The sequence below is a fragment of the Corticium candelabrum genome, chromosome 6 (genome assembly GCF_963422355.1).
Source record: "Corticium candelabrum chromosome 6, ooCorCand1.1, whole genome shotgun sequence".
In the NCBI taxonomy this organism is placed as follows: Eukaryota; Metazoa; Porifera; class Homoscleromorpha; order Homosclerophorida; family Plakinidae; genus Corticium; species Corticium candelabrum.
In genome coordinates, this window is record NC_085090.1 from 160,016 (window position 1) to 177,360 (window position 17,345).

At 40.2% G+C, this 17,345-nt stretch overlaps 5 protein-coding genes across 5 annotated transcripts; 4 read left to right on the top strand and 1 right to left on the bottom strand.

The window, feature by feature from the left end:
- Positions 1-1,936: 1,936 nt before the first annotated feature.
- On the top strand, positions 1,937-3,609 carry LOC134181464 (uncharacterized). Its single transcript, XM_062648736.1, has 2 exons — positions 1,937-3,510; positions 3,605-3,609. Exons 1-2 carry the CDS (start codon positions 1,977-1,979, stop codon positions 3,607-3,609), a joined length of 1,539 nt encoding a protein of 512 aa, XP_062504720.1. The 5' UTR covers positions 1,937-1,976.
- LOC134181383 (uncharacterized) lies at positions 3,545-4,420 on the top strand. Its single transcript, XM_062648653.1, has one exon. It carries the CDS (start codon positions 3,696-3,698, stop codon positions 4,371-4,373), a length of 678 nt encoding a protein of 225 aa, XP_062504637.1. The 5' UTR covers positions 3,545-3,695; the 3' UTR covers positions 4,374-4,420.
- A 635-nt stretch (positions 4,421-5,055) lies between these two features.
- On the top strand, positions 5,056-6,292 carry LOC134181203 (ras-related protein Rab-35-like). Its single transcript, XM_062648433.1, has 6 exons — positions 5,056-5,150; positions 5,219-5,269; positions 5,333-5,456; positions 5,534-5,664; positions 5,739-5,866; positions 5,934-6,292. Exons 1-6 carry the CDS (start codon positions 5,096-5,098, stop codon positions 6,054-6,056), a joined length of 612 nt encoding a protein of 203 aa, XP_062504417.1. The 5' UTR covers positions 5,056-5,095; the 3' UTR covers positions 6,057-6,292.
- A 629-nt stretch (positions 6,293-6,921) lies between these two features.
- LOC134181205 (ras-related protein Rab-35-like) lies at positions 6,922-7,962 on the top strand. The gene is made up of 5 exons (XM_062648434.1): positions 6,922-7,008; positions 7,091-7,141; positions 7,204-7,324; positions 7,399-7,529; positions 7,609-7,962. Exons 1-5 carry the CDS (start codon positions 6,954-6,956, stop codon positions 7,746-7,748), a joined length of 498 nt encoding a protein of 165 aa, XP_062504418.1. The 5' UTR covers positions 6,922-6,953; the 3' UTR covers positions 7,749-7,962.
- Positions 7,963-8,215: 253 nt separating this feature from the next.
- On the bottom strand, positions 8,216-17,006 carry LOC134181202 (RING finger and CHY zinc finger domain-containing protein 1-like). The gene is made up of 10 exons (XM_062648432.1): positions 16,936-17,006; positions 16,756-16,875; positions 14,053-14,171; positions 10,584-10,662; positions 10,476-10,520; positions 10,361-10,419; positions 10,258-10,287; positions 10,078-10,198; positions 9,994-10,017; positions 8,216-9,938 (listed from the first exon to the last, which is right to left on the bottom strand). The coding sequence occupies exons 1-10, from the start codon at positions 16,987-16,989 to the stop codon at positions 9,849-9,851; spliced, it is 741 nt and encodes a 246-aa protein (XP_062504416.1). The 5' UTR covers positions 16,990-17,006; the 3' UTR covers positions 8,216-9,848.
- Between the last annotated feature and the right edge of the window lie 339 nt (positions 17,007-17,345).

Sequence of the window (17,345 nt, forward strand, 5' to 3'; positions counted from 1 at the left end):
GTACGTACCGTTCTAACCTAACCCTACGATTTCGTGAGATCGACTTCTGTCGATTAAATTAATTATCCTCTAGCCCGCTCGCAGTCAGTGGCGGCGTTTAATCTATAATAATCTGTTGTCGCAGCTCACAAACGTAAACGTTGTAGATATATAAGACTTCCCGTGGCATTTGCAACAATGACTTATACAGACCAGGAGCATAAAAAGAGAGAAGATTTCTAAATGCTCCTGGCAGACATACGGTTCGTTTGCAGAAATAAAGTTTTGAGTTGTGCATTTATCATAATGGCATGGAGATCTGCTGTTAGGCTTCCCTCTGTGTTTATCAGCGAGATCGAGTCTAAATCTAAAGCAGACTCTTCGTTCTGGCCATGCAACGCCTCTTTCCTTTATATTCTATATCTAGAATATAGCATATATATCTCTTCGTATACATGTATATATATATATATATATATATATATATATATATATATATTCTAGATCTAAAATATAGATAAAGCGTGCAATTTATTTTCAATGCAAAAATTAGCAGCCAGACAGAATTCTCATTCAGTTATATCCCGGTCAATGGTATCCAGTTCTGAAAATATTGATTGTTAAATAGCTAGTATTCCGTTGAAGACAAAGAAAATGTAACGGAGCGCCTCGTTTCCAAGTTGAATTGGATATTGATTGGTAGTAGCCATTTCGACAGTCCCGTTCGTTACTTCGACGTTGCTGCCGTTGCGAGGAGCAGATGTATCAAACTTGGCATCTATTTGACGCAAATCTCGTTCGGAAATATATTCGAGCAGCAGAAACTTGAAAGTCACGTGCAGTTACGCACTCACCCGGATACTCTGTTCCGCATATATACCAAGTCATGAATCGTCTAAATCTCGCCATTTCGACAGTCCCGTTGAACGCACTCACTTCGAAGACGTTGCTGGCGCTGCGGAGTACAGGTGTATCGAACGTGGCAGCTCTTCGACGGGCCTAGACGGGCAAACAAAAGTGGGCGTTTTCTCAAGACCCGGATATACGTAAAAATATCTTTCCTTTCTCGACGTCGCCCGCAATAAACGACACGCTTCACGCGTACCGTCCGACGTTGGAAACAGGCAGTTTAAATTCGGTGGAGATCCGATTGACTGTTACGGAGATATTCACGCGCGAGCGGAGACGGGTTCGAGGCGAGTTCCATCGGCAAGAAATCGTGCCTTCGCGGGAGAAGTACGAAAGACGACAACAATCTTACTTTCGACATGGATGGATTCGGCTTGAGCGAGCCAAATTTGGTAGATATTAGACTCGCCCTTCTTGGAGATCCTGATTTTTCACACACACACACACACACACACACACACACACACACACACACACACACACACACACACACACACACACACACAGCTCTTCTTTATGTAGATATGTAGATAGATACCTTTTCAAGACTTGAAAGCATGCGAAGACATCATATCGACTGGCACACTAATTATTGGAACAACAATATTTACCCGATGCCCGGATATTTAAGTTAACACCAGCAATAATGATGGCATGCACTGCATTTCAATATTGTCCGTGACTCCGTCTGTCCGTCCGTTCAATCACTGGTCCATGCAGACCACACTACTGTAACCCTAGCGTAGAGACTTTTTAGGCACAACAAACAACAGTATACGTCTAGCTAACGTGCACAAAGCCCAGTCTGCCGGGTCCGAAATACTGACTTCAGTAGAACACCTAAAGGATTTCCGGATACCACAGCTACAATATACATGCATAAAGAATACAAAATATTTATGTAATAAATATGAAACAAAGTAGGGATGGCTGCGTACTGTAATATATATATATATATATATATATATATATATATATATATATATATATATATGTATACACACATATATACATGTATATACTCTATTGCCAAAAGTAATGCTCGTCGTTCACTGAATTTGGCACGCGAGGGTAGGTTTGGTGATGCTATGAAAGTGTTGGGCTCTTGTGGTTGTGCTTCTCGTGATGACCCAATGGTGCTAGATGAACTTAAATCACGTCACCCAGAACATGCTTTACCTGAATGGTCCGATGATATTCCACCTCCATTAGTTGTGGATTCTCTTGCAGTTTTATCAGCCTTAGAAAGTTTTCCCAGAGGTTCCAGTCCTGGTTTTTCTCAGCTTCGGGCTCAACATCTTTTAGATATTATGAAAGGAGCATATGTCCCAGATGCTCAGTTGTGCCTTGCAAATCTTTCAAGATTCATGACAAAGCTTTTGGCGGGTAAGTGTGATCCAAGAATCGCACCTTGGTTGTCTGGAGCACCACTGACTGCCCTCTTAAAGAAATCAGGAGGTTTTCGGCCAATTGCAGTTGGAGAAGTACTCCGGCGCCTGGCAAGTAAACTCTGTTGTGCTTCTGTGAAAGACCGCCTTCCAGACGTCTTTTTGCCAACTGGCCAAGTAGGAGTGGGTATTAGAAGTGGTATGGAATCAGCTATTCACACCACACAATCGTTTCTTGATGCTAACTGGGATAAAGAAGACTTCTGTTGCTTGAAAATTGACATGACTAATGCTTTTAATGAGTGCTCCAGACCAGCCTTTCTTTCACGTTTGCGGAGAGAATTTCCAGAATTATTTGCATGGGCTCAGTGGTCCTACCACGTACCTAGTGAGATGCGTTACGGTAGGCATCAAATCTTATCTACAGCTGGTGTCCAACAGGGAGATCCCTTGAGCCCTCTTCTGTTCTCACTTGTGATTCTGGAATTATTGGATTCTATTGGCGCTATTTCGAACCTACACCTTCAAATTTGGTATTTGGATGATGGGACATTTTTCGGCTCGAGAGAGTCTGTATCTTCTTTATTACAAAGTGTTTCGGAAAAGGGTCCCAGTTATGGCTTACATGTCAACTTAAATAAATGTGAACTATACTGGCCGTCTGGAGACCAAGCTTTTCCCTTGTTTCCCAGTCAAGTCAGACGTTTGTCAGAAGGGGTTGAGTTGCTAGGATCACCAGTCCATGGCTCTGTAGACTTTTTCAGATCATCTATATCCAAACGTGTTGATAAAGTCTTGGAGTCTCAAACGCTTCTGAGTAACCTTGAGGATCCACAAGTTGAATTGCATTTGCTACGGAGCTGTCAGAGTATCTGTAAAATCAATCATTTGTTACGTACTGTGACTCCTGCTTTGTTGACAGACCAATTACGCCGTTTCGATGTCGGCTTACGTCGATCTTTGGAAATCATCTGTCGATCCTCCATTACAGACACAGCATGGTTGCAGGCTACACTACCTGTACGACTTGGGGGTCTCGGTTTGAGAGAAGCAGTCAAGTCTGCACCAGCTGCATACGTGGGGAGTTGTAATTCCACAAAATTGTTAGTCCAAGATTTCCTTAGGAAAGCTTGTAATTCTCTGGCCTCAACAAACGTACACGTTCCGACTTCACTGCTATTGGAAGAATCTGAAAGTTATCTTCAGAGTTGTTCCTTTCTGAAAAACGAACACAGTCATTTGCTTCTATATTTCAACAACTCGACTCAACGACAAATTCAATCAAAACTCGATGCTGATTTATTCAATTGTTTATTGAACAATGCCAGCTTGAGAGACAGAGCTCGTTTAAATTCCATCAGTACACCCCATGCGGGAGCGTGGTTGAGGGCAATACCAAACCCTAATCTCGGCCTTTCCATGCTTTCTCATGAGTTTGTCATTTCTATACGGCTCTGGTTAGGGATTAAGATGTTTCCCTCTCCTCCAACTTCGATCCTGTGCACTTGTCGTCAACACATCGATCCTTTTGGAGATCACCTCATCAGCTGTGGTACAGGTCCAGAACGCACCAGAAGACACAACGCATTGGCAGAAGTCATTTTCCAGGCGTTATTAGTTGAGAATAAAGACGTGGTAAAGGAAGTGAGATGCAGTGGTAGTGACGAAAGTCGTCCAGGTGATGTTTTTCATCCTGACTTTTTAGAGGGCAAACCAGCTTATTTCGACATAACAGTCAGAAACTCATTGCAGCCATTGTACGTGACAAAAGCAGCAGTAAGGGCTGGGGCAGCAGCTGAAGCAGGTGAAGAACAGAAGGACACACGTCACGAAGCAAACGTTCTGGCAACAGGTGGTCTTTTTTACCCCTTGGTATTGGAAACATTGGGTTTCTGGTCTCCGTTCAGCATTAAAACGTTAAAAGCTATTGCATCTAAAACTTCAGCTGTCAGCGGAATTCGATTCCATCAAGCTTTCCAGAATTTGACGCAACAACTTTCGGTACAGTTGTGGAAATACAATGCAAGGATGTTGTTCAGAAGAATTCAACTTGAAGTACAGGACATTGATAGTTGGGATATACCCACCGTAGCGTAGTGTAGAATTTGGTAGTTAGTTCTGTTTAAATGTAAAAGTAAAAATAAAAAATTAAAAAAAAAAAAAATATATATATATATATATATATATATCGTCGAGAGTTTCAAGTTGTGCGGAATGAACGGAGAAGCGCAGATCCTGTGAGCGGCTTCAAGAACGGCGAAGATCCCACGCAACTGGCAAGTCGACACATGCATGCGACTCACACGCCAGAAAAAGGCTTGGCAAATGGCATGTCAAATTTCACAGTAGAACACGTCGTCTCAACGTCGTCCGAACACGCTAGCGCAAAAGGGCTAGTCAAAGATCATGGCTCCTGCGTAGCCACGCAAGACGATATAAAAATTGTGGCATTTTACGGAAGCATTTCAGAGCTATTCTATCCCAAAGTGAAAATCGGGATTAATATTAACTACCGGTGCCATCCCTACCTAGGGAGTGCACTATATGTCTCCCCTATTTTTTGACTGATTGCCCTGCTTACTTTGATATGACCGTACGTAATTCGTTCCAACAAATTTTTTGTCAAGTTCAGCGACTGTACGTTTTTCGTCATACAGACAATTGACGAATGTTATGGACATTTTCACTTTTATTAATTATTTCTTATCTCTTTGATATCATCAAGTACACTTTTAACATGTACGTAACCAAAACTATTTTAGCAGAGTTAGTTACCCGTATGTTCTTGTGGAGCAGAAACATTTTTATATTTCAACGTAATGGCACAAGTGTCCGATTGTTTAATGTTTAAGCTGCTAATTCTCGGCGACACAAGTAGGAGCTTATTAAAGTGCGTGTTCTATATCGATGTGATGTCACGAGACTTTCTGTTCTAACTAAAGATGTCGGGAAGAGCAGCATTCTTGGTACATTTGCTGGCGATGAACCGTACAGTAAGGAGATAATGGCATCGTATACCAATTAGTAAGCAATCATGCATTATTGATTTTGTATAGAGCCAGATCGCATGTGCACGATCGTCGATTTCAAGATTCGGACAATTGAAGTAGATGGTGAGAGGGTCCAACTACAAATTTGGGATACCGCTGGGCATGAACGATTTGGAACTATCACGTCATCGTGAGAGCTCTTTCGTTTGCTCCTACTTGAGGTGGTGCGAGAAACGATCTCTATGCTTGTTTTCGTTCATGCTGTAGATTCTACCGAGGAACGTGCGGTGTTATTGTCGTTTACGATATTACTAATGAGAAAAGCTACAATAACGTAAAACAGTGGCTACATGAAATTGACCAACATTGTGATAAGCCTCTTCCTAGTCGAGTACTTGGTGAGACTTGAAAACAAAACTAAAAGCAAAGAATAGACTTTGCGTTAATTAATTCTGCTTCTGCGTGTTTGCAGTTGGGAATAAGTGTGATCTTTCTAAAGAAATGAGAATGGTTGTTAAAGAGGATGCCGTCAAGTTCGCGAAAGAAATCAACATTCAACAGTTTGAAACGAGTGCTAAAGATAATGTCAATATTGAAACTGTAATTATATTGTATTACTGCAGATAGACTGAGTCACGTTCTCCTTTTTGTTTCTCTCTTCTTGTAGGTGTTCATTGCGATTACTAGATTGATGTTGCAACGAGAAAAGGAGAACGGTCTTCAAACAGAAAGAAAAAGTTCTTTGAGAATTCAAAAATTTTTGGCCAATCATAGGAAGTGTTCATGCTAGTGATTGCTCTTGATATAATTAAATTTGTATTTTATTTCGTTTCCTGGAATGGTGTTGGTATTTTGTACACATCAACGTAAATGCTGCAAGTGGCACAATAACAGTGACTCACTATAGTTCATGTGTCGATCTCTAGACAACGTAAAATTAGCAACATCTTTCAGTTTGCCTCGATTGCGACACAGGTGAAGTGATATTCGCTTTCCAAATCATGTAATACTGTAACTACTCAAAGAACTCGATTTTCATGTGGTCGGAAAGAATTTCCGCTGGAAAGACGTGCATGCATGAAACTACGAAGTGCATGTGCTTAGAAGTAGCCTTCAACTTTCAGACTGACAAGTGACCGCATCCTAATCTAGAGCTTTCATGCATAAATGATACTCATAAATCTATCATCTTTAGTGGCAGCTTCAGATAGCATGAGTCACTGTGCGTGCATGCATGCGTACGTGCATGGAGCGTACAGTACAGTACCCGTGTGTCGTCGTCCACGCCGATACACGCCTGATGAAGTAATGCTCTGTCAAAGCCGGAGATAACCCTTTCAGAGACTTATCACAATTCTGACATTACATCAAATGAAATAGTAATTAACTAAACTAACTATAGTACGATACTTTCGATTGTGTTTCCTTGAGACACCGTAAGTAATGTCTCTAGATCTGCATGTCTTCGAAAGCGAATTCATTCATTAATTACCCACGCAAGTTGATACCAAAACGAAGAGTAACCGCATGTTAATTCTTCCGTGTAAATTAATCGATTGATTTACTTCAATCTAACCGCTAAATGAAACCAAATGCACCTTTCACATGCAGTACGCAACACCAATTTCAGTGGAGTTGCTAACCCGTATGTTCTTGTAAAGCAGAAACCTTTATCTTTTCAAAGCTGATGACACAAGTGTCTGATCGCAGTTTGTTCAAGTTGCTAATTCTCGGCGACACAAGTAAAAACTGGTTAACCTTAAAGTGCATATTCTATGTCGATGCATGTGATGTCTGTCACGAGGCATTTCGTTCTAATTGAAGATGTCGGAAAGAGCAGCATTGTTGGCAGATTTGCTGCCAATGATCCGTGCCGTAAGAAAATCATGGCAATATATTACCATGCAACCATTATCGAAGTTGTTCTTGCATGCTAGAGTTATATAGTACGATCGCATTCGGTATCAGTTTTCGGTCTATTGAAGTAGATGGCGAGAAAGTCCAACTGGAAATATGGGATACCGCTGGGCAAGAGCGATTTGGAACTCTCACGTCATCGTAAGAGCTCTTTTCTCATGCTTGAGGCGGTGTAGGAGAAAAATGGATGTCTAGTTCGTCTACACTATTTATAGCTTCTACCGAGGAGCGTATGGCGCTATTGTCGTGTACGATATTACTACTGAGAAAAGTTACGATAAAGTACGACGTTGGTTACATGAAATTGACGAACACTGTGATAAACCTCTTCCTAGTCGAGTACTTGGTGAGACGTGAAAGAGAAAAATAAACGTAATTAAAGTACATCTAGTAATCTATACATTTGTGCTCTGCTTCTGTTGCAGTTGGGAATAAGTGTGATCTCTCTGAAGAAATGAGAGTAGTTGCTACAGACGATGCTGTCGAGTATGCAAAGAAAATCGGCATTCAACAGTTTGAAACGAGCGCGAAAGATAACGTCAACATTGAAGCTGTATATACGTAGTTATAACATGTTTTGTATAAAGTAACGTTCTATATTTGTTTCTTTTTCCTCTTTACAGGTGCTCATTGCAATTACTAGATTGATGTTGCAAAGGCAAAAGGAAAGTCTTCAAACAAGAAGAAAAAATTCAATACATGTACCAATAAAACTTCAAAATCCGTCGCATCCAAGTAAGTGTTCATGCTAGCGACTGCTCTTCATATACAATTGAGTGTGTGTGTGTGTGTGTGTGTGTGTGTGTGTGTGTGTGTGTGTGTGTGTGTGTGTGTGTGTGTGTGTGTGTGTGTGTAAGATTGCATCTGATTGTGTTTCCTGGAAAGTCGTTGCTTTACGTATGGTGCTCAGTAACGTAAATGCTTCAAGTTGACGCATGCAAGTGACTAGACTATGTAACTACGTATATAGTAATGTATGCATATATATATATATATATATATATATATATATATATATAGGCTTCTCTAGAGACTATGCAAAATTAGCAATATTTTTCGTTTGCCTCAATGTATATAAAGTAATAGTCCATATTCAAATCTTAATTAAGCTAAAGGGCACGTACTACTGTAAATACGCAATGACCTCGGTTTCCACATGAAAACGGTATTTATATAATAGTTAATAATTACACAACACAAACAGTACAAAATTAATTAATTACACAACTTTATATAAAAGGAGAGTTGTGTGTTCGCGCGTGTAGGTCTTCGCTTGCTCAATTAATTAATTCTAACGCAGTGATACAAGCATTTAAATATAAAGAGTGAAAAATAGATCTACGGAACTAGCGATACTACTACGGAACACGGTGTGGAGATCATTTGGTGATCAGCCCCATTCTCGTAAGCTATGCTGACGAAAGCCTTAAATTAATTTGTTCTCATGTGACAACACCTTCATTCGTGCTTAACTAAATCAATCTACATGCAAGTCAGTACAAAACCAACTTCAAGAAAGAGTCAATTTATTACGAATCAAAACAAAATTAACCAACCCACTTCAGATTTCAATATTAAAGCGCGCCCATGTAACGTGCGTTATGCTTGGCCAACGTTTGGTACAGTACGTGTACTCAGTCACTTACTGACGCATTACATGCAGACTCACATTTTTGCACCTTCGGAACCATTGTCGGTTTAGAGCCCAGCCCTCTCTCCGTCGTGACAGTGCTAACAAATCAAGGCTGCCATAAAAGATACAAACTCTAGATACATAAACTCTTTCAAAAGTACTGTCATATGTGAAACTGGCATGCAGGATGGGACCGATGGAGGAAGAAGCGTGCGTCGTCAAAACTGCTGGGCCAATCGTCACGAAACCATACATGCAGACCGTGTTCACGAAACCATACATGCAGACCGTGTTCAAAAACCCCAAATTCGAATGGACGTTTCGGTTTACAAAAAACGCTATTAATTAAAGGGCCCCTTTCGAGGTCTAGGAACCGACCCTAGTGGCGAGAAAGCTCATAGAACTTTTAGATTAGCGCCACTAGATACATAATAACAAACCTGTCAGTTGACATCTGACGGATAAAAACGAATGAGCCGTCTGGTTCTGAAGAAAACGTCTGGCTGATATCAACTCCATGTCTGCAAGGTGACATCCGGGAACTACACATAAGTGATTAGTAATCAGTGCGTACAATAACCTGGCACTGATTATACTTTACTGTCCTGCTCCACATTTTGCAAAAACACATCAAGACATCATCTGAATAAAAATGTTAATGCCCTTACGTCAATAACTGAATTGCTTCTGATATGAGACCAACAGCAACATTTTTGAGAAGCTGACTACACTAACTGTCATATCTAGTTGTACTGTATATATATATTTGGCCATTATGTATTGGAAAATCCTACAGCAGTTTTTCTAGTACAAATTTAGACATCTTAATTAAAATTTACCATATTTGACATCAATTATCTTACAAATAATATTGCCACTTGGAGCCACAATTCCCCCCCCCCCTTTGTGTTAAATTTGACTGGCAACATTGTAAAAGATAAACGTCGCTTACAGTAAACTGCCTTTCTTTAGTAATACAAGCACAATTAATAGCAGAGTTTCTAACACATAGCAAACACATGTAATGGACTATTAAGATTGCTGAGTGGCTGTCCTGCATGTGTTGTAAGATCCACAGCATTGGCACTTCAATCCTACAACATGAAAGTTGACTGAAGACTCCTGTACAAACAACGTAATTATTCCAGCATCACATGCAAAATCAAAATGACATTACCTTGTGACAATCTTTACACAATACCTAAAAATAGAAAATTAGAGAAACCATCGTGAGAAAGATTAGAAAAGAGAAAGTGCACACCTGGACATTCATGTCTCTGTAGTCTTTTGGCATTGGTGTAGCAGCTACCTCAGCATCTAACATCTTCCATAATGTACTCATGTCATCAAGAGACTCCCCACATGTTGGACAAGAGTATATACTATGAATATTACAATGACAGCATCACTCAACTATCTTTCAAGCATGAGTCAGTCTCACCCCTTCTTCATCATATTCTTATAGCAAGAACTAGACAATTTAGATAAAACGCACAACACACTCTTAGTGATTCAACTTTACAATTAACATTTTCTTGACTCACCTGTGAACCAAATGACCACAGTGGGGAACAGAGCAAAACACTACAGAGGAATGCAAATCCTATTAAAATAAAAATATTCAGTACAATAAAGAGAAAATGTAATGGTATTTCTGACCTCCATACATATAGGACAGTTCGCTCGTGATGCTTCTTGAACACACTAACATGAACAGCAAAAGCTAATGAGAAGAAGAAAAATTGACAGCTGCATCTACATTCTGACCTTGTGCTTGCCTTTGAGACCCTTGGCCAAGCATAATCCACAAGAATAACAATGAAAGAAATTGTTTCTCCCGCCAACTCTGCAACTCAATAGATAAGTTATAACAATCGCACACGCACACACACACACACACACACACACACACACACACACACACACACACACAAAACAAAAAAATTGACAAATGTTAAGCCCTCCAAGTCTTTCGATGTCAACCTTGAGGTCAGTTGCGGAGATAGCTCCCCCTGCCTCTAGAGACAGGGCCTCCATGCGCTACGTGGGGGCCAGCGCTACAATCCACCTAGAGCCTGGCCAGAGTCATCCAGGGACACTGACAATGGCACAGCTCTGGGACTGGACACCAAGGCCCACACGTACCCGTCTGCTGCATGATGTTGCTGCCAAGTCAGCGTTCATGTCCACCCCAGTCAATGATCGGGTACTCATTTATACTCCTGAGTCAAGAGAAGCAAGTGTGGGCGAGTTTCTTGCTCAAGGAAACTGCGACAGTGTCGCCTCCACCAGGATCGAACCTTCAACCCTCATCACGAAATACAAGATCCCGGATGTCATCACCAACGCTCTACCATCTGCTCCACCTCCCCCCCCCACACACACACACATTAGCAAGCATCCATGCCCACCATGCATCTTTTCCATTTAAAATACAAATACAAACTGTGCATGGTAACTCAAAGCCAGCGTCTACCATTATAAAATCTATCATTGCTGATAAGATCAGCCTTACTTATCATAGAGACATTGCACATGCATTCAATATTTCAACTAATTAATTAATTAATTAATAGAGTTGCAGTAATGATTTATAATTTCCTCAAGAACTTAAGTCATCAAAAATAATCAAGAATCTCTATTACTGGCACATACAGTAGCACTACAGTACCACATCAAACTATTGCTAAAACTGTTATTTTTATAAAATGCAATGAATCATTACCAGGTAACTGGTAACCACTGTCAACTGTTGTAATTACCAGAGACCCGGATATCCAGGCTAAGGGTAAGTAGTTGACCGACGTGCAACCGTACGACCATATGACCGTATTTATACTCGATTAGCACAGATGCAAATGAAGCTATTCTGACCAATAGACGAAAAGTGGTGTCATTACCGACCAATAGACAAAGATGTCATCATAAGGCTTCACCTCTCTTTGTTTGCCATCGAGCATCCATCCTGTACATAGTGTTTAGTTCTTTGCTTTACCTAAGGGTCGTCTTAGTCGTTTTAGTGTCATTGTATTGTCGTCTTTAACAGAAATTTGGCACTCCACGGGAATTTGCAAAGGGAGACGTGCAAATTTGTCTGTTTGTCGGACAAAGCGACTGACCTGTAAGTACGCATGATTGCACCTTTGTTTAGCTAAACAAATGCATTGGAAAAATTGCAAAAATAAATGCAGGAGATGAGTGAGTTGGGCTAAAACCTCAATATGCAAAACATTATCATGTGACGAGATATGTGATTACATACACCGGCCAAGGGTTTAGCATTGTAATGTGCTTCTCTATTCATTACAAGAATTACTACATTTTAACTTTTACTTTTACTTAGACCAAACTTCATTTCAATGTCTACAATCTATAGCTAATTAAAATATATTGTGAAATGCATCTATCAACTCTAACACTTACTACACCACTCTATAACCTCTTGGTAATGATACCTAAAGAAATGATAAAATGGTGCACTTGTATGACTATGAGTCAATAGCACACTGTAACTTTGTGTGTTCCTTTGTTCAAGAAAGCACTTTTACCACCCTATGGTTAGTATTACCATCCATTGTCAGCATGTGACAAATAAAGTGCTCATTGCATACACATTACCAACACATCATATGATAAATCCAAACATTCCTGTTTGCTGTTGGTTAATGACATAACAAAATAGCAACTGAATCAGAAACTTCACTGCAAGTGAAACTTGTTAATTAAATGTAATTTCATCATGACTTCAATTTACTCATAGCTACACTAAACATTACAACCATTTTAAATAAATAAATTTGCATTGTCTAAGAATGACTTTCAGATAAAAACATACGAAATATTGTATATTGATGTATGTGCGTATGGTGCTATGATATTTCTCATACTATTATATCTCAACTTTGACATTTTTCTAAAACTTTTGTTCCAAAGTTCTTTTAGCTCCAAATTTCTTTAACGCACAACGTCAATTTAAGTTAAAAATTTCTGCATCAGATATTTTATAGTTAGGAAAATAATCATACTGATAAGCTGTAGATAGCATATCGACAATACACAAATGTGTAATTAAAGTAGATTGTATCCACCCTGTAAACACAGTACAACTACACAAAGTGGTCAAATTGGTCAAGCAATTCAACAGACTTCAGTATTCCAGCTACGACTTGAATTGCGTAAAAGAGGGGTTACCAAGGAAAGCACCTTGTATCAAAAGTGGGGCAGGCTTTATTGAGTCATGTACATTGTTTTCCCAGCTTATATAAATTGAGTTTACATTGAACTGAAAGTTGGCATCGACATCAAACTGACAAGCAGGCAGAATCTGTACTACTGTAGTAGTGTGATGACTTAATCCTCGCGCAAACACTCGCACCCTACATTGCACCAAGTCAGTTGGCGTTTAGTTGATGGATTTATGAAGTCTCGACACAAGCTACAAAACATCCCAGTTCTGTGTCTGTGTTTGTCTTCTTCTGTGCTCATGAACAGTCAAGGTCTTCCAGTCTTCCATCCTCATAAAGCCATACTTGTGACCACAAGTGGACTGGTGGCTTCTTCCAGTTGTTTCTCCGATGTCTTGCTAAGCTTGGCTTGACCGTGTCTCTCGTTGTCAAAGCTGGAATCTGAATTGCACGAGGCAGTCTGTGGTGTGGTTAATCTCTGAAAAGGCGAATACCAGTTTCTGACAAATTTGTGCAGAAACACCCACGTACCATACATATACTAGTAGCCATTTGGTGCTCTTCCCTGCTTTGCCAACTCCCGCTGTTTTGTTTTACTCAATGGTATGCATGGTATGAATTCTGAACGCATGCATAAGAGTAGCTTTCCTCGTGCTGGTCACATGTCTCTACCTTCAGCCCTCGAATCTCCAGGATCACATCTGCCCACACCGTAACGTGCAACAGTTTAATAACTATATAACTGACCCTCCAGAATACATACTGTAGTCACTGGCTAGCTGTACGATCTTTGTAGTAGGGATTCTCGTTGTGAAGATGCCTACATATGTGTATATTTAGGCAGGGTGCTGAATAAACCCCAACATTCGGGTAGGGCAAGGGGAAGGTCTGGCAGGGTGTCGCACCGCACTCAAATAACCTAGCTGAAACACTGGACTAGTGCATTACTTTGCATAATGTGTACATTCATATCTAAATCTAAGCTTACTACTGTTTTCAAGAATATTTGCAAAGCAGTTGACACGCAAACATTGACATCAACTTAAATTCACCTGCATATTCCACAACCACTGCAATGAAACTGCTGCTTGTCTGTATCATCAAAGAGACGACATACTAGACAACAATACAAGCCAAACTTTGTCCCACAGCGGCAGCAATTCTCACGCACCTACAACAAACACAACAATTATTAACAAATTTGTCAACACTGATTGCCGATTTCAAACTTAACCGATATTTTAGTAAGATCTTCATATTCTAAAATTTTTATATTTGTATGTTAATAATTAAGCAGTTCAAAAAATTGTTTACAGACACACAAACAAAGACACGCACGCACCTTTCCTTTCCTTCCTTTCACTGCATTCATTCCACTACCGAATGGTGCAGGCCAAGGTCACTACAGACTATTTTTGGAAATGGAAATTTTGACAGCAAAAACGCTCGCAATTGTGAAGGCCTTGTTGAAGGAAAGTTTGATGGCAATACTGACATCAGACAGTTAAGGACTAGCCATGTTTCTGCTTAATGGCTTACAAGACGGCATGATTTACAGCAGTAAAACCCCAACCATCAAACTGCAAAGTACCCGATAAGATGAAACATTGGTGGGAATGAATTTGGCATTTTGCTAAAAAATTGATGATAAAGCATATTGGCAGAATATATTTTGGCGGTTGGACATCGTTGTTGGATAATTGATATCTGTATGATATTCTCTACCCATTAGTTAATTATCTACGTCATGGAGGAGTTTGCAATTACAGAATTTAAATCGCATTATTTCACCTAATCATCATAGCTTCACGGCCTCATTCTCAAGTCCAAACTCCCTGCTAGACAGGGTAGACAAAACAAACGACAAGCAGAGGTTTTACCATCTTGTGGCCTCATCCGCGTACCACCGCATCGCTAGCCTCGTCCCCAGACTCACTCACGCTAGTACGTACCTATCTGCCGAAATAAATTCCCTGCCAATATTTCATCTTATACGGTGTATCAAACTTTGATGTTGTTGGCCTTGTTTTGCATTGCCATTTCTGCTCATCCTTTTTTGCGGTCTTTCTCGTTTTCTTCTTTCTTGAAATTCACTAGCCTTGAACTTCCAGATGACAGAGCGCGTGAAGCACGCGAACTCTAGTCTAGACTAGAACGATACTAAAATGATTTCAGAAATAGCCTTCTAAGCCAATCAGTGTCTTAGAACTGGAATGTCGGTTGTAAACTCTAATTGGTTTAGCAGTAATTGGTTATGCTAAGTGACTACAGCTAATTACATGTGCATGAAATCCTCCTGGGCAACTAAGTGCACACCAGAGCCATGATGAAGACTCTGGTGCATGCACACATCTTAGCTTTAGTTTCAGCTTCATTTCTTCAATCTTTTCAAGCTTGCAGTGACAAAACATGCACAGCAGCATCGCTAGACCATCACCTTTGACAACTGGTCGAGCGGCAGTCTCGCTAGTAGAGCGGTTAAACTAGCTAGCGTTCCACCAAAGAATCAAAGAGTCAATCGTTTCATGCCGTCCACCACGATAACACCGCAAACACGGCAGCCGTCTCTTCTTTGTTTGTGAGATCTCATGACATTTACAAATGATATGTTTGCATAATGCAAAAACACAGTATCTTTCCACCTCATTATTGAACTAGACCCTACAATGTTAGACTACCATTTAGCATCATGTTTTGATAAGTACTTCCGAAATCATTTTAGTATCGTTTTGGTCCAGACTAGAGTTCACGAGCTCTCTGGTCTGGAAGTTCAAGGCTAGAAATTCACTTCTTGTGTGGTGGTCCAGATTATTCGTCCACAATTTCAATCTTGTGCTTGCATCCTCTAGACCTTCTCATGTTTGCCTCCAACTGAGCAACTTCCTTGGGATAGCGTACACACCAAAAGCTTAATTCCTCGGTAGACGACACTCATGCATGCACAAGATGTGACCCAATAGCCAAAGACACCTCTGGGTCAGCATAGTGAAGATTCTCTGCAGGTGGGTGATCTTTCTAATGGAAGCGTCTCTCTTCCCTTCCCATAACGGCATACCAAGGATAGAGCGGAGGCATCGCATCACGAAACTCTGTAGACAACAAACCTGAGCCTCCAGAATTACAGCTGTTTCCAGAACATACAAAAGAAAGGAAAGAACTACAGAAACAAAAATGCTCAGCTTCGTAGAAAAGTTTGATCTTTGTCTGGTTGTCAAAAATGTGGTCGAGTGACCGGTATGACTAAGATGCTTAATTTGGTGATCAGTGCTGATATTTCAACATTCAAACTGCAACTATTGGAGACAGGTACTGGTAAAATGGTACAATGTACCACCTCAATGAGATCACAGTCAGGACGAAGAACAATGGGCGATGGAGGATGGGCAACATCTTCAGGCAAGACAGCCAATAGCTTCGTCTTCTTGTAATTAATGGTAAGTAAACCAAGCTTACTGCAAAGTCTAAGTCGTATGCCTTTCTTCACACACACACACCACACACACACACACACACACACACACACACACACACACACACACACACACACACACACACTGCGCACACACACACGCACGCATGCACACACTTTAGATCTACTACATAGAGACAGCTAAAGCACTGCACCTCCTAATGTAACTGTAGCACAGTACATAGCAATCCTATGACGTGTCCCAATGAAATGACAAAAAAATACGGATAGCTACCGTAAAACTAGTTTAGTTAATTAATTAACTAAGGAAAAGCAAACAGCAAACTTTCTGCCTTGTCCCACAAAGTAAGCACTGCAGTTGTTGTACGTCGTGTCTGTTCATTTGATGATCTGAGTGCGCATCATGACACAAACGACACGCAAACATACGATTACAACACACAGCCTAAACAATCACACAGAAAAATGGACACTTAAGCAAGAAACGACAGTCCAACAGATTTACCAAAAGAGCGCATTTCCTCTTGTAATGTTCACACCCAGGAGGTTGAGATGACATACTGTTGGACTCGGATGTGATGCAATTAAGCCTCGCAGTTCGGCAAGCGGATTGCCACATTAATTTCAAATGCACTCAGTTTTGCATATATAATTGGGGGCTTGAAATATTATTAATTAAATATTTTAATTAAGTACTTTAAATTAATTATAGACCAAACATAAATATAAATAAACAGGTTGAATACATATCAATCAATATATAATTATTTACATTACACTGTAATAATATATAATTAATAACTCGTTTAGATGAAGATAAGCGTCGGTTTGTAACTTTCCTTGTGACGCAATTTGTAAAGTTAATTAGATTAGCTCTTTTGTTAGCAATATAGACGCAGTTTTGAAAAAACCCAA